Here is a 21388-nt window from a genome sequence, read left to right as displayed (position 1 = left end):
ATGGGGGGGTGGTGACAGTGGGGAGGTGGTGACATGGGGGGGTTGGTGACAATGGGGGGGGTGGTGACAATGGGGGGGGTGGTGACAATGGGGGGGTGGTGACATGGGGGTGGGGGTTACAATGGGGGGGCTGGTGACAATGGGGGAGTGGTGACATGAGGGGGGTGACTATGGGGGGGTGACAATGGGGTGAGGGGTGATGGGGGGAGGATGGTGACAATGGGGGGGTGGTGACAACGAGAAGGTGTGACAATGGGGGGGTGGTGACATGGGGGTTGGTGACAATGGGGTGGGGGTGACAATGGGGATGGTGACAATGGGGGGGTGTTGACATGGGGGGGTGACATGGGGATGGTGACAATGAGGGAGTGGCGACAATGGGGGGGTGGTGACATGGAGGGGGTGGGGGTTACACAGGGGGCTGGTGACATGGGGGTGGTGACAATGGGGGGGGTGGTGCCAATGGGGGGGTGGTGACATGGGGGGGGTGGTGATATGGGAGGGTGGTGACAGTGGGGGGGGTGGTGACATGGGGGGGTGGTGACATGGGGGGGGTGACACGGGGGTGACAATGGGGGGTGATAATGGGGTGATGGGGGGTGGTGACATGGGGGTGGTGGTGACATGGGGGGGGCGGTAATGGGGGGATGGTGACATGGGGGTGGTGGTGACAATGGGGGGGGTGGTGACATGGGGGGGTGGTGACAATGGGGGGGGTGGTGACATGGGGGGGTGGTGACATGGGGGGGGTGACATGGGGGGGGTGGTGATATGGGGGGGTGACAATGAGGGGGTGACAATGGGGTGAGGGGTGATGGGGGGGTGGTGACATGGGGGGGGTGGCGACATGGGGGTGGTGGTGACATGGGGGTGATGACATGGGGGGGTTACAATGGGGGCGTGGTGACATGGGGGGGGTGACATGGGGGGATGGTGACATGGGGGTGGTGACATGGGGGGGTGACATGGCGGGGGGGTGACATGGGGGTGGTGACATGGGGGTGTGGTGACATGGGGGGGTGACATGGGGGGGTGGTGACATGGGGGGGGTGACATGGGGGTTGACATGGGGGGGTGGTGACATGGGAGGGTGGTGACATGGGGGGGTGGTGACATGGGGGGGTGACATGGGGGGGTGGTGACATGGGGGGGGTGACATGGGGGTTGACATGGGGGGGTGGTGACATGGGAGGGTGGTGACATGGGGGGGTGGTGACATGGGGGTGGTGACATGGGGGGGTGGTGACACTCACGGGTGCCGTGGGGGCGGCTGAGGGGGACGCGTGGCTGCGGGGTCCCCAGGGGTCTGGCGTTGTATCGCAGGTCGGACGCGGCGTAGTGATAACCGGCCCCAGCAGGGCAGATCTCCCGGAACCCCTCTGTGTGTGGGGACCCCAAAAGGGTCGGGGTCACAACCCCAAAACCAACAGGAACCCATCAAATCCCATTGGAAACCCAAAAATCCCGAGGGAAACCCAAAAATCCCAGTGGAAAGTCAAGATTCCCATTGGGAACCCATAAAATCGCAATGGAAACCATAACATCCTATTGGAAAGCCAAAGATCCTATTGGGAACCCGTCAAAATCCTATTGGAACGCATAAAATCCCATTGGAAAAGCCACAAATCCCATTGGAAACCCATAAAATCCCATTGGAAACCATAAATCCCATTGGAAACCCCAAATTCCTATTGGAACCCCTAAAATCCCATTGGAAAGCCATAAAATCCCATTGGAACCCATAAAATCCTATTGGAAATCCCAAAATCCCATTGGAAACCATAAAATCCTATTGGAACCCATAAAATCCCATTGGAAACCCCAAAATCCCATTGGAACCCATAAAATCCTATTGGAAACCCCTCAAAATCCAACAGGAACCCATAAAATCCTATTGGAACCCCCAAAATCCCATTGGAACCCATAAAATCCTATTGGAAACCCCAAAAATCCCATTGGAAACCCAAAAATCCCATTGGAAACCCATAAAATCCTATTGGAAACCCCTCAAAATCCAACAGGAACCCATAAAATCCTATTGGAACCCCCAAAATCCCATTGGAAAGCCATAAAATCCCATTGGAAACCCCAAAAATCCCATTGGAAACACAAAAATCCTATTGGAAACCCCAAAATCCCATTGGAACCCATAAAATCCTATTGGAAACCCCAAAGACCCATTGGAAACCCCCAAATCCCATTGAAACCCCAAAATCCCATTGGAACCCATAAAATCCCATTGGAACCCATAAAATCCCATCAGAAACCCCAAAATCCTTTGGAACCCATAAAATCCTATTGGAAACCCCAAAATGGTTCCTATGGGGTCTGAGAGCTCCTATGGGGTACTTATGGGGTCTGAGGGACTTTATGGGGTGTGAGGGATCTTATGGGGTTCCTATGGGGTCTGAGGGATCTTATGGGGTTTTTATGGGGTCTGAGGGCTCTATGGGGCTCTTACGGGGTCTGACGGTTCTTATGGGGTCTGAGGGATCTTATGGGGTTCTTACGCGGTCTGAGGGCTGCTACGGAGTCTGAGGGACCTTATGGGGTTCTTATGGGATCTGAGGGACCTTATGGGGTTCATATGGGGTCTGAGGGATCTATGGGGCTCTTACGGGGTCTGACGGTTCTTATGGGGTCTGAGGGATCTTACGGGGTTTTTATGAGGTCTGAGGGATCTTATGGGGTTCTTATGGGGTCTGAGGGATCCATGGGGCTCTTACGGGGTCTGACGGTTCTTATGGGGTCTGAGGGACCTTATGGGGTTCATATGGAGTCTGAGGAATCTTATGGGGCTCTTATGGGGTCTGACGGTTCTTATGGGGTCTGAGGGATCTTTTGGGGTTCTTATGGGATCTGAGGGACCTTATGGGGTTCATATGGGGTCTGAGGAATCTTATGGGGTTCTTATGGGGTCTGACGGTTCTTATGGGGTCTGAGGGATCTTTTGGGGTTCTTATGGGGTCTGAGGGACCTTATGGGGTTCTTATGGGGTCTGAGGAATCTTATGGGGCTCTTATGGGGTCTGACGGTTCTTATGGGGTCTGAGGGATCTTATGGAGTTTTTATGGGGTCTGAGGGATCTTATGGGGTTTTTATGGGGTCTGAGAGATCTTATGGGGTTCTTATGGGGTCTGAGGGATCTATGGGGCTCTTACGGGGTCTGACGGTTCTTATGGGGTCTGAGGGATCTTATGGAGTTTTTATGGGGTCTGAGAGATCTTATGGGGTTCTTATGGGGTCTGAGGGCTGCTATGGGGTCTGACCGGATCCGAAGGGGGGGCACCGCAGGCAGTCCCTCCCCCAGGCCTTCCCCACGCGGCTGCAGCAGCAGATCTGCCTGGTGATGTTGCGCAGGGTGGGCAGCGCGCAGCGCCCGTCCCGCAGCACCCGGAAACAGGGGCCCTTCGCCTCCGACAGCACCTGGTGGGCTGGGGGGGAACGGGGTCAAGGTGGGGGGGGGGGGGGGGGAGAGAGGTGGGTGGGGGGGCCGACACCCCCTCCCACTGCGTCCCACTGCATCACCGTTCCGTCCCACTGCATCCCATCCCGCTGCGTCCCATTGCATCCATCCCATCCCATTGCATCCCATCCCATCCCATCCCATCCCATTGCATCCATCCCATCCCATTGCATCCCATCCCATCCCATCCCATCCCATTGCATCCATCCCATCCCATCCCATTGGATCCATCCCATCCCATCCCATTGCATCCCATCCCATTGCATCCATCCCATCCCATCCCATCCCATCCCATCCCATCCCATCCCATCCCATCCCATCCCATCCCATTGCATCCATCCCATCCCATTGCATCCCATCCCATTGCATCCCATCCCATCCCATCCCATCCCACTGCATCCCATCCCATTGGATCCATCCCATCCCATCCCATCCCATCCCATTGCATCCATCCCATCCCATCCCATTGGATCCATCCCATCCCATCCCATTGCATCCCATCCCATTGCATCCATCCCATCCCATCCCATCCCATCCCATCCCATTGCATCCATCCCATCCCATTGCATCCCATCCCATTGCATCCCATCCCATCCCATCCCATCCCATCCCACTGCATCCCATCCCATTGGATCCATCCCATCCCATCCCATCCCATCCCATTGGATCCATCCCATCCCATCCCATTGGATCCATCCCATCCCATTGCATCCCATTGCATCCCATCCCATCCCATCCCACTGCATCCCATCCCATTGGATCCATCCCATCCCATCCCATCCCATCCCATCCCATCCCACCCCATCCCATCCCATCCCATCCCATCCCATCCCATCCCATCCCATCCCACTGCATCCCATCCCATTGGATCCATTCCATCCCATTGCATCCCATTGCATCCCATTGCATCCCATCCCATCCCATCCCATCCCACTGCACCCCATCCCATTGCATCCCATCCCACTGCATCCCAATTCTAATCCCAATCCCACCTAATCCCATTCCCAATCCCAACCCCACCTAATCCCAATCCCAATCCCAACCCCACCTAATCCCAATTCTAATCCCAATCCCAACTCCACCGAATCCCAATCCCAATCCCAACCCCACCGAATCCCAATCCCAATCCCAATCCCAATCCCAACCCCACCCAATCCCAATTCTAATCCCAATCCCAACTCCACCGAATCCCAATCCCAATCCCAATCCCAACCCCACCGAATCCCAATTCTAATCCCAATCCCAACCCCACCTAATCCTAATCCCAATCCCAATCCCAATCCCAACCCCACCGAATCCCAATTCTAATTCTAATCCCAATCCCAACCCCACCAAATCCCAATTCTAACCCAATCCCAACCCCACCGAATCCCAATCCCAATCCCAACCCCACCTAATCCTAATCCCAATCCCAACCCCACCTAATCCTAATCCCAATCCCACCTAATCCCAATCCCAACCCCAACCCCACCGAATCCCAATCCCAATCCCAACCCCACCCAATCCCAATTCTAATCCCAATCCCAACTCCACCGAATCCCAATCCCAATCCCAACCCCACCGAATCCCAATTCTAATCCCAATCCCAACCCCACCTAATCCTAATCCCAATCCCAACCCCACCTAATCCCAACCCCACCGAATCCCAATCCCAATCCCAACCCCACCGAATCCAAACCCCACCTAATCCTAATCCCAATCCCAATCCCAATCCCAACCCCACCTAATCCCAATTCTAATCCCAATCCCAACCCCAACCCCACCTAATCCCATTCCCAATCCCAACCCCACCTAATCCCAATCCCAATCCCAATCCCAACCCCGATAATCCCAATCTGCTCACAGATGCAGCTGCTGCGGGACGAGTCGAGGATGAATCCCTCGTGGCACAGGCAGGCGAAGCTGCCGCGGGTGTTGGTGCAGACCCCGTTCTGACACAGCCCCCCCTCCAGGCACTCATCCACATCTGCAGTCAGATGGGGGGGGGGGGGGGGGGGGGGTCTCAGCACCCCAACCTCCACCCCCCCCCCAGAAAAACAAACAAACCCACCCCCCCAAAACCCCTCACTCACCCACACAGCTGCCGTTGGCGCGGCGGAAACCTTTGGGGCACGGCTGTACGGCGGGGGCATCCCCTGCTTGGGGGGAGGTTGGGGGGGGGGATTACAGCTGAGCCCCTCCCCCCCCCCCCCCTCCGACCCCTCCCCAATGTGGGGGTCCCCCCATGGGGTCTTACCGGGCTCGGGGTCGCAGGGTTGGCATTCGTGGACCCCCCATGCAGAGCCGCCCCCCCGGCAGCAGACGAGTTGCGTGCGCAGGCCGGGCAGCGGGGAGCTGCACTGCGGGGGGGGGAGGGGGGAAACGAGAGGGGGGGGGGTCATTGTCACTGCACCCCCACCCCAATGTCCCCACGTCCCCATTGCAACGTCCCCATCCCCACCCCAATGTCCCCATATCTCCATCCACGTCCCCATTCCAACGTCCCCATCCATGTCCCCATCCCCATCCCAGTGTCCCCACCCCAATGTCCCCATATCTCCGTCCACGTCCCCATCTCCACCCCAATGTCCCCACGTCCCCAAACATGTCCCCATCCCCACCCCAATGTCCCCACGTCCCCATCCACGTCCCCATCCCCACCCCAATGTCCCCATATCTCCATCCATGTCCCCATTCCAACGTCCCCATCCATGTCCCAACCCCAATGTCCCCATATCTCCATCCACGTCCCCTTTCCAACGTCCCCATCCATGTCCCCATCCCCATCCCAGTGTCCCCACCCCAATGTCCCCATATCTCCGTCCACGTCCCCATCTCCACCCCAATGTCCCCATGTCCCCATCCATGTCCCCATCCCCACCCCAATGTCCCCATGTCCCCATCCCCACCCCAATGTCCCCATATCTCCATCCATGTCCCCATTCCCACTTCCCCATCCATGTCCCAACCCCAATGTCCCCACGTCCCCATCCATGTCCCCATCCCCACCCCAATGTCCCCACGTCCCCATCCATGTCCCCATCCCCACCCCAATGTCCCCACGTCCCCAAACATGTCCCCATCCCCACCCCAATGTCCCCATATCTCCATCCACGTCCCCATCCCCACCCCAATGTCCCCATGTCCCCATCTCCACCCCAATGCCCCCATGTCCCCATCCATGTCCCCATCCCCACCCCAATGTCCCCATATCTCCATCCACGTCCCCATCTCCACCCCAATGTCCCCACGTCCCCATCCATGTCCCCATCCCCACCCCAATGTCCGCATCTCCCCACCCCAACCCCAGTGTCCCCACGTCCCCATCCATGTCCCCATCCCCACCCCAATGTCCCCACGTCCCCAAACATGTCCCCATCCCAACCCCAATGTCCCCATGTCCCCATCCATGTCCCCATCCCCACCCCAATGTCCCCACATCCCCAAACATGTCCCAATCCCAACCCCAATGTCCCCACGTCCCCAAACATGTCCCCATCCCCACCCCAATGTCCCCATATCTCCATCCATGTCCCCATTCCCACTTCCCCATCCATGTCCCAACCCCAATGTCCCCATATCTCCATCCATGTCCCCATCCCCACCCCAATGTCCCCATGTCCCAATCACCACCCCAATGACCCCACCCCAATGTCCCCATATCTCCATCCATGTCCCCATTCCAACGTCCCCATCCATGTCCCCATCCCCATCCCAGTGTCCCTACCCCAATGTTCCCATATCTCCATCCATGTCCCCACCCCAATCCCAATGTCGCCACGTCCCCATCCATGTCCCCATCCCAACACCAACGTCCCCACGTCCCCATCCATATCCCTGTGTCCCCATAAGCCCCTGCAACCCCATAACCCCCCCATACCTCCAGAACCCCATAACCCCCCCACAACCCCACAACTCCCCCCACAACCCCATAACCCCCCCCCACCCCCCCTCCCCCACCTGCCCGTTGCTGACGCTGCGGAAGCAAAACCCAAACCCAGCATCGGGGCCGAAGCCCCGCCGTTCGCCGGGGGTTTGGGGGCGGCTCTGAGCCAACACGGGGGGGGGGGGGCCAAAATTCTGTCGTCGTCGACCCCCCCCCGCCATGTCGTCGTCGTTGTCGTTGTCGTTGTCGTCGTTGTCGTCGCTCAGCCGCTCCACGCGATGCACCGTGATGGAGGCGTCGGGGGGGTGGTGCACGTGGACGCTGACCAGGGACTGAACGCCTGGGGGGGGGGGGAAATTGGGGGGGGGGGCGGTGTTATGGGGGGGGGGGGACAATGTGGGGGGGGGCAATTGGGGGGGCGAATGGGGGGGGGGGCGAATTGGGGGGGTCAATTGGGGAGGGGGCGAATGGGGGGGGCGAATGGGGGGGGATATTTGGGGGGGGGGATATTTGGGGGGGTCAATTGGGGGGGGCGAATGGGGGGGGACAATGTGGGGGGGCAAATGGGGAGGGGGCGAATGGGGGGGGCGAATGGGGGGGATATTTGGGGGGGGGATATTTGGGGGGGTCAATTGGGGGGGGGCGAATGGGGGGGGACAATGTGGGGGGGCAATTGGGGAGGGGGCGAATGGGGGGGGCGAATTGGGGGGGTCAATTGGGGAGGGGGCAAATGGGGGGGGCGAATGGGGGGGGTGAATGGGGGGGGACATTTGGGGGGGGCAAATGGGGGGGGACAATGTGGGGGGGTCAATTGGGGAGGGGGTGAATGGGGGGGGTCAATTGGGGGGGTCAATTGGGGAGGGGGCAAATGGGGGGGATGGGGGGGGACAATGGGGGGGGGTCAATTGGGGGGGTCAATTGGGGAGGGGGTGAATGGGGGGGGCGAATTGGGGGGGGATATTTGGGGGGGACAAATTGGGGGGGGCAAATGGGGGGGGCGAATGGGGGGAGACAATGTGGGGGGGTCAATTGGGGAGGGGGCGAATGGGGGGGGCAAATGGGGGGGGACAATGTGGGGGGGTCAATTGGGGGGGGCGAATGGGGGGGGCGAATTGGGGGAGGACAATGTGGGGGGGTCAATTGGGGGGGGGCGAATGGGGGGGGCGAATGGGGGGTGATATTTGGGGGGGGCAAATGGGGGGTGACAATGTAGGGGGGTCAATTGGGGAGGGGGCGAATGGGGGGGGCGAATGGGGGGGGATATTTGGGTGGGGCAAATGGGGGGGGACAATGTGGGTGGGTCAATTGGGGGGGGCGAATGGGGGGGACAATGTGGGGGGGTCAAATGGGGGGGGGGCGAATGGGGGGGTGAATGGGGGGGGATATTTGGGGGGGACAAATTGGGGTGGGGCGAATGGGGGGGGACAATGTGGGGGTGTCAATTGGGGAGGGGGTGAATGGGGGGGGTCAATTGGGGGGGTCAATTGGGGAGGGGGCGAATGGGGGGGGCGAATTGGGGGGGGATATTTGGGGGGGGCAAATGGGGGGGGACAATGTGGGGGGCGAATTGGGGGGCGATATTTGGGGGGGGCAAATGGGGGGTGACAATGTGGGGGGGTCAATTGGGGAGGGGGCAAATGGGGGGGCGAATGGGGGGCGTGAATGGGGGGGGACATTTGGGGGGGGGCAAATGGGGGGGGACAATGTGGGGGGGTCAATTGGGGAGGGGGCGAATGGGGGGGGGCGAATGGGGGGGACAATGTGGGGGGGTCAATTGGGGAGGGGGCGAATGGGGGGGGCGAATTGGGGGGGGTATTTGGGGGGGACAAATTGGGGGGGGCAAATGGGGGGGGACAATGTGGGGGGGTCGATTGGGGAGGGGGCGAATGGGGGGGGCGAATTGGGGGGGTCAATTTGGGAGGGGGCAAATGGGGGGGGTGAATGGGGGAGGATATTTGGGGGGGGGGCAAATGGGGGGGGACAATGTGGGGGGGGCGAATTGGGGGGGGTATTTTGGGGGGGTCAATTGGGGGGGGGCAAATGGGGGGGGCGAATGGGGGGGGTGAATGGGGGGGGTGAATGGGGGGGGACATTTGGGGGGGGGCAAATGGGGGGGGGACAATGTGGGGGGGGCGAATTGGGGGGGGTATTTTGGGGGGGTCAATTGGGGGGGGGCAAATGGGGGGGCGAATGGGGGGGGGGCGAATTGGGGGGGTCAATTGGGGAGGGGGCAAATGGGGGGGATGGGGGGGACAATGTGGGGGGGTCAATTGGGGGGGCGAATGGAGGGGGACAATGTGGGAGGGTCAATTGGGGAGGGGGTGAATAGGGGGGGTGAATTGGGGGGGGTATTTGGGGGGGTCAATTGGGGAGGGGGCGAATGGGGGGGGGCGAATGGGGGGGGATATTTGGGGGGGGGGCAAATGGGGGGGGACAATGTGGGGGGGTCAATTGGGGAGGGGGCGAATGGGGGGGGCGAATTGGGGGGGTCAATTGGGGAGGGGGCGAATGGGGGGGGTGAATGGGGGGGGACATTTGGGGGGGGGGATATTTGGGGGGGTCAATTGGGGGGGGGCGAATGGGGGGGGACAATGTGGGGGGGCAATTGGGGAGGGGGCGAATGGGGGGGGCAAATGGGGGGGGACAATGTGGGGGGGTCAATTGGGGGGGTCAATTGGGGAGGGGGTGAATGGGGGGGGCGAATGGGGGGGGTCAATTGGGGAGGGGGCGAATGGGGGGGGTGAATGGGGGGGGATATTTGGGGGGGGGATATTTGGGGGGGTCAATTGGGGGGGGGCGAATGGGGGGGGACAATGTGGGGGGGCAATTGGGGAGGGGGCGAATGGGGGGGGCAAATGGGGGGGGACAATGTGGGGGGGTCAATTGGGGGGGTCAATTGGGGAGGGGGTGAATGGGGGGGGCGAATTGGGGGGGGTATTTGGGGGGGTCAATTGGGGGGGCGAATGGGGGGGACAATGTGGGGGGGTCAATTTGGGGGGGCGAATGGGGGGGCGAATTGGGGGGGGATATTTGGGGGGTCAATTGGGGGGGGACAATGTGGGGGGGTCAATTGGGGAGGGGGCGAATGGGGGGGGCGAATTGGGGGGGATATTTGGGGGGGGACATTTGGGGGGGGGCAAATGGGGGGGGACAATGTGGGGGGGGCGAATTGGGGGGGGTATTTTGGGGGGGTCAATTGGGGAGGGGGCGAATGGGGGGGGCGAATGGGGGGGGATATTTGGGGGGGGGGATATTTGGGGGGGTCAATTGGGGGGGGGCGAATGGGGGGGGACAATGTGGGGGGGCAATTGGGGAGGGGGCGAATGGGGGGGGCAAATGGGGGGGGACAATGTGGGGGGGTCAATTGGGGGGGTCAATTGGGGAGGGGGTGAATGGGGGGGGCGAATGGGGGGGGTCAATTGGGGAGGGGGCGAATGGGGGGGGCGAATTGGGGGGGATATTTGGGGGGGGGGCAAATGGGGGGGGACAATGAGGGGGGGTCAATTGGGGGGGGCGAATGGAGGGGGACAATGTGGGAGGGTCAATTGGGGAGGGGGTGAATGGGGGGGGTGAATGGGGGAGGATATTTGGGGGGGGGGCAAATGGGGGGGGACAATGTGGGGGGGGCGAATTGGGGGGGGTATTTTGGGGGGGTCAATTGGGGGGGGGCAAATGGGGGGGGCGAATGGGGGGGGATATTTGGGGGGGGCAAATGGGGGGGGACAATGTGGGGGGGTCAATTGGGGAGGGGGCGAATGGGGGGGGGACAATGTGGGGGGGTCAATTGGGGGGGGCGAATGGGGGGGGGCAAATTGGGGAGGGATAAATTGGGGGGGACATTTGGGGGGGGAGCAAATGGGGGGGCGAATTGGGGGGGTATTTGGGGGGGTCAATTGGGGAGGGGGCGAATGGGGGGAGATATTTGGGGGGGGCAAATGGGGGGGGACAATGTGGGGGGTCAATTGGGGAGGGGGCGAATGGGGGGGCGAATGGGAGGGGATATTTGGGGGGACATTGGGGGGGGCAAATGGGGGGGGATAATGTGGGGGGGTCAAGTGGAGGGGGGCGAATGGGGGGGGCGAATTGGGGGGGTATTTGGGGGGGACAAATTGGGGGGGGGGCGAATGGGCGGGGCGAATTGGGGGAGGACAATGTGGGGGGGTCAATTGGGGGGGGCGAATGTGGGGAACAATGTGGGGGGGTCGATTGGGGAGGGGGCGAATGGGGGCGATAATTTTGGGGTTCAATTGGGGGGGGCAAATGGGGGGGGCGAATGGGGGGTGATATTTGGGGGGGGCAAATGGGGGGTGACAATGTAGGGGGGTCAATTGGGGGGGCGAATGGGGGGGTATTTGGGGGGGTCAATTGGGGGGGGGGCAAATTGGGGAGGGATAAATTGGGGGGGACATTTGGGGGGGGCAAATGGGGGGACAATGTGGGGGGGTCAATTGGGGGAGGGGGCGAATGGGGGGGGTATTTGGGGGGGACAAATTGGGGGGGGGCAAATGGGGGGGGATAATGTGGGGGGGGACAATGGGGGGGGGAATGTTGTGGGGGTGAGAAATGGGGGGGGTCAGATTTTAGGGTCTGACTTTGGGGGTCCGCCTTTGGGGTCAGATTTTGGGGTCCCATTTTGGGGTCTGCCTTTGGGGTCCGCATCCATCTGACTTTGGGGTCAGATTTTAGGGTCTGACTTTGGGGTCTGACTTTGGGTTCCGCCTTTGGGGTGAGATTTTAGGGTCCCATTTTGGGGTCTGAATCCGTCTGACATTGGGGTCAGATTTCTGGGTCCCATTTTGGGGTCCGCCTTTGGGGTCAGACATTGGGGTCCCATTTTGGGGTCCGAATCCATCTGACATTGGGGTGAGATTTCAGGGTCCCATTTTTGGGTCCGCCTTTGGGGTCAGATTTTAGGGTCCCATTTTGGGGTCTGCCTTTGGGGTCTGACTTTGGGGTCCTATTTTGGGGTCAGATTTTGGGGTCAGATTTCGGGGTCCCATTTTTGGGTCCTCCTTTGGGGTCAGATTTTGGGGTCCCATTTTGGGGTCCTCCTTTGGGGTGAGATTTTAGGGTCCCATTTTGGGGTCCGCCTTTGGGGTCTGACTTTGGGGTCCCATTTAGGGGTCCGCCTTTGGGGTGAGATTTTAGGGTCCCCCTTTGGGGTGAGATTCCGGGGTCCCATTTTGGGGTCCTCCTTTGGGGTCAGATTTCAGGGTCCCATTTAGGGGTCCTCCTTTGGGGTGAGATTTCGGGGTCCCATTTTGGGGTCCTCCTTTGGGGTCAGACATTGGGGTCCCATTTTGGGGTCCGAATCCATCTGACATTGGGGTCCGACTTTGGGGTCCCATTTTGGGGTCCCCCTTTGGGGTCAGATTTTGGGGTCCCATTTAGGGGTCCGAATCCATCTGACATTGGGGTCAGTTTTCAGGGTCCCATTTCGGGGTCCTCCTTTGGGGTGAGATTTTAGGGTCCCATTTTGGGGTCCGCCTTTGGGGTCTGACTTTGGGGTCCTATTTTGGGGTCAGATTTTGGGGTCAGATTTCGGGGTCCCATTTTGGGGTCCTCCTTTGGGGTGAGATTTTAGGGTCCCATTTTGGGGTCAGATTTTGGGGTCTGCCTTTGGGGTGCGCATCCATCTGACATTGGGGTCAGATTTCAGGGTCCCATTTTGGGGTCCGCCTTTGGGGTGAGATTCCGGGGTCCCATTTAGGGGTCCTCCTTTGGGGTCAGATTTTAGGGTCCCATTTTGGGGTCAGATTCCGGGGTCCCATTTTGGGGTCCGCCTTTGGGGTCTGACTTTGGGGTGAGATTTTAGGGTCCCATTTCGGGGTCCTCCTTTGGGGTAAGACATTGGGGTCCCATTTCGGGGTCCTCCTTTGGGGTCAGATTTTAGGGTCCCCCTTTGGGGTGAGATTCCGGGGTCCCATTTTGGGGTCCTCCTTTGGGGTGAGATTTTGGCGTCCCCCTTTGGGGTCCCATTTCGGGGTCCCATTTTGGGGTGCGCATCCATCTGACATTGGGGTCAGATTTCAGGGTCCCATTTCGGGGTCCCCCTTTGGGGTGAGATTTTAGGGTCCCATTTTGGGGTCCTCCTTTGGGGTCTGACTTTGGGGTCCTATTTTGGGGTCAGATTTTGGGGTCAGATTTCGGGGTCCCATTTTTGGGTCCTCCTTTGGGGTCAGATTTTGGGGTCCCATTTTGGGGTCCTCCTTTGGGGTGAGATTTTAGGGTCCCATTTTGGGGTCCACCTTTGGGGTCTGACTTTGGGGTCCCATTTTGGGGTCCGCCTTTGGGGTCTGACTTTTGGGTCCCATTTTTGGGTCCTCCTTTGGGGTCAGACATTGGGGTCCCATTTAGGGGTCTGAATCCATCTGACATTGGGGTCAGATTTCAGGGTCCCATTTCGGGGTCCTCCTTTGGGGTCAGATTTTAGGGTCCCCCTTTGGGGTGAGATTCCGGGCTCCCATTTCGGGGTTCCCCTTTGGGGTCAGATGTTAGGGTCCCATTTTGGGGTCAGATTTTAGGGTCCCCCTTTGGGGTGAGATTCTGGGGTCCCATTTTGGGGTCCTCCTTTGGGGTCAGACATTGGGGTCCCATTTCGGGGTCCTCCTTTGGGGTCAGATTTCAGGGTCCCATTTAGGGGTCCTCCTTTGGGGTGAGATTTCGGGGTCCCATTTTGGGGTCCTCCTTTGGGGTCAGACATTGGGGTCCCATTTTGGGGTCCGAATCCATCTGACATTGGGGTCCGACTTTGGGGTCCCATTTAGGGGTCCCCCTTTGGGGTCAGATTTTGGGGTCCCATTTAGGGGTCCGAATCCATCTGACATTGGGGTCAGATTTCAGGGTCCCATTTCGGGGTCCTCCTTTGGGGTGAGATTTTAGGGTCCCATTTTGGGGTCCGCCTTTGGGGTCTGACTTTGGGGTCCTATTTTGGGGTCAGATTTTGGGGTCAGATTTTAGGGTCCCATTTTGGGGTCCTCCTTTGGGGTGAGATTTTAGGGTCCCATTTTGGGGTCAGATTTTGGGGTCTGCCTTTGGGGTGCGCATCCATCTGACATTGGGGTCAGATTTCAGGGTCCCATTTTGGGGTCCGCCTTTGGGGTGAGATTCCGGGGTCCCATTTAGGGGTCCTCCTTTGGGGTCAGATTTTAGGGTCCCATTTTGGGGTCAGATTCCGGGGTCCCATTTTGGGGTCCGCCTTTGGGGTCTGACTTTGGGGTGAGATTTTAGGGTCCCATTTCGGGGTCCTCCTTTGGGGTCAGACATTGGGGTCCCATTTCGGGGTCCTCCTTTGGGGTCAGATTTTAGGGTCCCCCTTTGGGGTCAGATTTCGGGGTCCCATTTAGGGGTCCCCCTTTGGGGTGAGATTCCGGGGTCCCATTTTGGGGTCCTCCTTTGGGGTCAGATTTCGGGGTCCCATTTTGGGGTCCTCCTTTGGGGTGAGATTTTGGCGTTCCCCTTTGGGGTCAGATTTCGGGGTCCCATTTTGGGGTGCGCATCCATCTGACATTGGGGTCAGATTTCAGGGTCCCATTTCGGGGTCCCCCTTTGGGGTGAGATTTCAGGGTCCCATTTTGGGGTCCTCCTTTGGGGTCTGACTTTGGGGTCCCATTTCGGGGTCCCCCTTTGGGGTCAGATTCTGGGGTCCCATTTCGGGGTCCGCCTTTGGGGTCAGATTTTGGGGTCCCATTTAGGTGTCCGCTTTTGGGGTGAGATTTTGGGGTCCTCCTTTGGGGTCAGATTTTGGGGTCCCATTTTGGGGTCCGACTTTGGGGTCAGATTTTGGGGTCAGATTTTAGGGTCCCATTTTGGGGTCCACCTTTGGGTTCCGCATCCATCTGACATTGGGGTCAGATTTTGGGGTCAGATTTCGGGGTCCCATTTTCGGGTCCCCCTTTGGGGTCAGATTTTGGGGTCCCATTTAGGGGTCCGAATCCATCTGACATTGGGGTCAGATTTCAGGGTCCCATTTAGGGGTTCCCCTTTGGGGTCAGATGTTAGGGTCCCATTTTGGGGTCAGATTCCGGGGTCCCATTTTGGGGTCCGCCTTTGGGGTCAGATGTTAGGGTCCCATTTTGGGGTCAGATGTTAGGGTCCCATTTTGGGGTCAGATTTTAGGGTCCCATTTCGGGGTGCCCCCCCGCTCACCGTGGCGCTCGCTGCGGTGGTTGGCGATGGGCAGCGTGTAAACGGAGCGGCTGAGGGGCTGCGCCCCCCCCCTCTGCTCCTGGGGGGGGGACGGGGGGGGGGCGGCGGTGGCGGTGACCCCGGGGGGGGCGCGGAGGTGACAAAATTTCCCGGTGAAGCCGGGGGGGCACAAACAGGAATCGGGGTGGGCGCAAATCCCCCCATTGCGGCACAGCAGGGGGCAGAGACCTGAAGGGGGGGGGGGGGAGATTTGGGGTTTGGGGGGGGGGGGGAAGCGTTTGACCCCCCCTGCCCCCCCCCCCCTCAAACCCCCCCATCCCCATCTATAGGAGCGCATAGAGACCCCCCAGATGGGACCCCCAAAACCCCACAGAGACCCCATAGAAACCCCCAAACCCCATAAAGACCCATAGAGACCCCATAGAAACCCCAAACCCCATAGAGACCCATAGAGACCCCATAGAGACCCATAGAGACCCCACAGAAACCCCAAACCCCATAGAGACCCATGGAGACACCATAGAGACCCATAGAGACCCCATAGAGACCCCCAAACCCCATAGAGACCCACAGGGGACTCCAAAACCCCACAGAGACCCCATAGAAACCCCCCAACCCCATAGAGACCCATAGAGACCCCATAGAGACCCATAGAGACCCCATAGAAACCCCCAAACCCCATAGAGACCCATAGGGGACTCCAAAACCCCACAGAGACCCCATAGAAACCCCCCAACCCCATAGAGACCAAAAGAGACCCCATAGAGACCCATAGAGACCCCATAGAAAGCCCCCAACCCCATAGAGCCCCATAGAGACCCCATAGAGACCCCCAAACCCCATAGAGACCCCATAGAAAGCCCCCAAACCCCATAAAGACCCATAGAGACACCATAGAGACCCCCAAACCCCATAGAGACCCCATAGAAACCCCCAAACCCCATAGAGACCCATAGAGACCCCATAGAGACCCCCAAACCCCATAGAGACTCATAGAGACCCCATAGAAACCCCCAAACCCCATAGAGACCCATAGGGGACTCCAAAACCCCACAGAGACCCCATAGAAACCCCCAAACCTCATAGAGACCCATAGAAACCCCATAGAGACCCCCAAACCCCATGGAGACCCATAGAGACCCCATAGAGACCCCCAAACCCCATAGAGACCCATAGAGACCCCATAGAAACCCCCAAACCCCACAGAGACCCATAGAGACCCCATGGAGACCCCCAAACCCCATAGAGACCCACAGAGACCCCATAGAAACCCCCAAACCCCATAGAGACCCATAGAGATCCCATAGAGACCCCCAAACCCCATAGAGACCCACAGGGGACTCCAAAACCCCACAGAGACCCCATAGAAACCCCCCAACCCCATAGAGACCCATAGAGACCCCATAGAGACCCATAGAGACCCCATAGAAACCCCAAACCCCATAGAGACCCATAGAGACCCCATAGAGACCCATAGAGACCCCATAGAGACCCCCAAACCCCATAGGGACCCATAGGGGACTCCAAAACCCCACAGAGACCCCATAGAGACCCCCAAACCCCATAGAGACCCCATAGAAAGCCCCCAACCCCATAGAGACCCATAGAGACCCTATAGAGACCCCCAAAACCCCACAGAGACCCCATAGAAACCCCCAAACCCCATAGAGACCCCATAGAAACCCCAAACCCCATAGAGAACCATAGAGACCCCATAGAGACCCCCAAACCCCATAGAGACTCATAGAGACCCCATAGAAACCCCAAACCCCATAGAGACCCATAGAGACCCATAGAGACCCCATAGAGACCCCCAAACCCCACAGAGACCCTTAGAGACCCCATAGAAACCCCCAAACCCCATAGAGACCCATAGAGACCCCATAGAAACCCCAAAACCCATAGAGACCCACAGAGACCCCATAGAGACCCCCAAACCCCATAGAGACTCATAGAGACCCCATAGAAACCCCCAAACCCCATAGAGACCCATAGAGACCCCATAGAGACCCCCAAACCCCATAGAGACCCATAGGGGACTCCAAAACCCCACAGAGACCCCATAGGGGACCCCAAACCCCATAGAGACCCATAGAGACCCACAGAAACCCCACAGACCCTATAGAATACCCCAAACTCAATAGAGACCCCATAGGGGACCCCCAAAACCCCACAGAAACCCCATAGGGGACCCCAAACCCCATAGAGACCCACAGAGACCCCATAGGGGACCCACAAAACCCCACAGAGACCCCATAGGGGATCCCAAACCCCATAGAGACCCATAGAGACCCACAGAAACCCCACAGACCCCATAGAATACCCCAAAACCCCACAGAGACCGCATAGGGGACCCCAAACCCCATAGACACCCCATAGGGGACCCACAAAACCCTAGAGACCCCATAGGGGACCCCAAACCCCATAGACACCCCATAGGGGACCCACAAAACCCCACAGACCACATAGAATACCCCAAAATCCATAAGACCCCATAGGGGACCCACAAAACCCTAGAGACCCCATAGGGACCCCAAACCCCATAGAGACCCATAGAGACCTACAGAAACCCCACAGACCCCATAGAATACCCCAAACTCCATAGAGACCCCATAGGGGACCCCCAAAACCCCACAGAAACCCCATACGGGACCCCAAACCCCATAGAGACCCACAGAGACCCCATAGGGGACCCACAAAACCCCACAGAAACCCCATAGGGGACCCCAAACCCCATAGAGACCCATAGAGACCCACAGAAACCCCACAGACCCCATAAAATACCCCAAACTCCATAAGACCCCATACGGGACCCCAAACCCCATAGACCCCCATCACCCCTATCGCCCCCATCCCCCCCCATTCTCCCCCCCATTGCCCCCCATCAGCCCCCAGCCCCATTTATCCCCCCCAGCCCCACTCCCCATTGCCCCCCATTATCCCCCCATTGCCCCCCACCCCCTCCCCATCTCCCCCCATCGCACCCCCTGACCTTATCCCCCCCCCAGCCCTATTCCTCCCCCCATCGCCCCCCATTATCCCCCAATGCCCCCCCTTCCCTATTCCCCCCCCATTGCCCCCCATCTCTTCCCCATCGCCCCCCCCATTGCCCCCCACCCCATCTCCCCCCATCGCCCCCCCCCGACCTTATCCCCCCCCCAGCCCCATTCCTCCCCCCATTGCCCCCCACCCCCTCCCCATCCCCCCCCATTGCCCCCCCAGCCCAATTCCTCCCCCCATCCTCCCCCCATTGCCCCCCATCAGCCCCCAGCCCCATTTATCCCCCCCAGCCCCATTCCCCCCCCAGCCCCACTCCCCATTGCCCCCCATTATCCCCCCATTGCCCCCATCCCCTCCCCATCTCCCCCCATTGCCCCCCCCCAGCCCTATTCCTCTTCCCCATCGCCCCCCCCCGACCTTATCCCCCCCCCAGCCCCATTCCTCCCCCCATCTCCCCCCACCCCCTCCCCATCTCCCCCCATTCCCCCCCCCATCCCCATTTCTCCCCCCCAACCCCCCCCATCACCCCCCATTGCCCCCCCAGCCCAATTCCTCCCCCCATCACCCCCCCATCGCCCCCCTATTCCCCCCCCAGCCCTATTCCTCCCCCCATTGCCCCCCATCAGCCCCCAGCCCCATTTATCCCCCCCAGCCCCATTCCCCCCCCCAGCCCCACTCCCCATTGCCCCCCATTATCCCCCCATTGCCCCCCACCCCCTCCCCATCTCCCCCCATTGCCCCCCCCAACCCCATTCCCCCCCCCAGCCCTATTCCTCCCCCCATCGCCCCCCATTATCCCCCAATGCCCCCCCTTCCCTATTCCCCCCCCATTGCCCCCCATCTCTTCCCCATCGCCCCCCCCATTGCCCCCCAACCCATCTCCCCCCATCGCCCCCCCCGACCTTATCCCCCCCGCAGCCCCATTCCTCCCCCCATTGCCCCCCACCCCCTCCCCATCCCCCCCCATTGCCCCCCCAGCCCAATTCCTCCCCCCATCCCCCCCCCATTGCCCCCCATCAGCCCCCAGCCCCATTTATCCCCCCCATCCCCATTCCCCCCCCCAGCCCCACTCCCCATTGCCCCCCATTATCCCCCCATTGCCCCCCACCCCCTCCCCATCTCCCCCCATTGCCCCCCCCCAGCCCTATTCCTCTTCTCCATCGCCCCCCCCCCGACCTTATCCCCCCCCAGCCCAATTCCTCCCCCCCACTGCCCCCCATCAGCCCCCAGCCCCATTGCCACCCCCCAGCCCTATTCCACTCCCCCATCGCCCCCCAATCGCCCCCCCCGGCCCTATTCCCCCCCCAATGCCCCCCATCCCCTCCCCATCCCCCCCCTCACCCCCCCAGCCCCATTCCTCCCCCCATCGCCCCCCACCCCCACCCAGTGCCCCCCCAGCCCAATTCCTCCCCCCATCCCCCCCCCATTGCCCCCCATCAGCCCCCAGCCCCATTCTCGATCACCCCCCAATCCCCCCCCAGCCCTATTCCTCCCCCCATCACCCCCCCATTTCCCCCCCCCAGCCCAATTCCTCTCCCCCATCACCCCCCCATCGCCCCCCTATTCCCCCCCCCAGCCCTATTCCTCCCCCCATTGCCCCCCACCCCCTCCCCATCTCCCCCCATCCCCCCCCCATTGCCCCCCATCAGCCCCCAGCCCCATTTATCCCCCCCAGCCCCATTCCCCCCCCAGCCCCACTCCCCATTGCCCCCCATTATCCCCCCATTGCCCCCATCCCCTCCCCATCTCCCCCCATTGCCCCCCCCAACCCCATTCCCCCCCCCAGCCCTATTCCTCCCCCCATCGCCCCCCATTATCCCCCAATGCCCCCCCTTCCCTATTCCCCCCCCATTGCCCCCCATCTCTTCCCCATCGCCCCCCCCATTGCCCCCCAACCCATCTCCCCCCGTCGCCCCCCCCCGACCTTATTCCCCCCCCAGCCCCATTCCTCCCCCCATTGCCCCCCACCCCCTCCCCATCTCCCCCCATTGCCCCCCCCCAACCCCATTCCCCCCCCCATCCCCATTTCTCCCCCCCAACCCCCCCCATCACCCCCCTATCTCCCCATTCCCCCCCCCCCCCGCCCTATTCCTCCCCCCCCCACCCCCATTTCCGCCCCCCCCCCCTCCCCTCACTCACGCAATCTGACGCCCCCCCCCTCGCTCCCCCCTCTCTCCAGCACAGCGCTGCCGTTTCTCCCCCCCCCGCACCCTCCGGGACCCCCCCGATTGAGACCCCCGTTTTTTCCTTCCCCCCCCCCAATACCGCAACTCCCACCTCCCCCCCCCGAACCGCAACGATCGCGGCACCCGAAGTGCACGCGGAGGCGGGGGGGGTAAGGGGGGGGTCCCGGGGGGGGGGGTCGGGGGGGTCCCGGGGGTTGGGGGGGATCCGGGGGGGTCGCGGAAGCGGCGGAGAGAACAGCGAAAAGCAGCAGCGGGAGAGGGGCCATGGCCAGGGGATGGGACGGGGGGGGGTGGGACCCCCCCATAGGGGGGTGGGGTTATGGGGTGGGGTTTGGGGTTGGGGGGGGGGGGGGAAGGAGGTGGGGGGGAAGGAAGGGAGGGGCGGGGGGAAGGAGGTTGGGGGGGGGGAGGGAGAGCGTGGGAAAGGAGGGAGGGGGGGGATGGGGAGGGGGGCATTTGGGATCGGGGTGTTGGGATGGGGGGCATTTGGGATATGGGGGCATTTGGGATGGGGGGGCTTTTGGGATGTGGGACATTTGGGATGGGGGGGAATTGGGATATGGGGACATTTGGGATGGGGGGGCATTGGGATGGGGGGGAATTGGGATATGGGGGCATTTGGGATATGGGGGCATTGGGATGGGGGGCATTGGGATATGGGGTGTTGGGATGGGGGGGCATTTGGGATATGGGGGGCATTTGGGATGGGGGGGCATTTGGGAT

The 21388-nt window shown here is 60.7% G+C and overlaps 2 protein-coding genes across 2 annotated transcripts in view; both read right to left on the bottom strand.

Annotated features, from left to right (window-relative positions):
* Nucleotides 1–20931, bottom strand: part of LTBP4 (latent transforming growth factor beta binding protein 4) — a 61088-nt gene extending 40157 nt beyond the window's left edge. The window contains 8 exon segments of the mRNA XM_090129873.1: nt 1254–1379; nt 3270–3434; nt 5310–5432; nt 5539–5601; nt 5703–5805; nt 7406–7671; nt 15480–15707; nt 20619–20931. Coding sequence (XP_089985999.1) covers nt 1254–1379; nt 3270–3434; nt 5310–5432; nt 5539–5601; nt 5703–5805; nt 7406–7671; nt 15480–15707; nt 20619–20931 — 1387 coding nt within the window.
* LOC149913379 (uncharacterized) lies at nt 5850–7064 on the bottom strand. Its single transcript, XM_090129860.1, has one exon. It carries the CDS (start codon nt 7062–7064, stop codon nt 5850–5852), a length of 1215 nt encoding a protein of 404 aa, XP_089985986.1.
* Nucleotides 20932–21388: the final 457 nt, after the last annotated feature.

This window comes from Phasianus colchicus, chromosome 38 (genome assembly GCF_987193195.1).
Source record: "Phasianus colchicus chromosome 38, bPhaCol1.hap1.1, whole genome shotgun sequence".
In the NCBI taxonomy this organism is placed as follows: domain Eukaryota; kingdom Metazoa; phylum Chordata; class Aves; order Galliformes; family Phasianidae; genus Phasianus; species Phasianus colchicus.
This window is presented reverse-complemented; position numbering and strand designations above follow the sequence as displayed.

Coding starts and splice junctions, on each gene's coding strand:
- LOC149913379 (XM_090129860.1), bottom strand. CDS start 7,064: ATGGGGACATTGGGGTGGGGATGGGGACATGGATGGAGATATGGGGAC.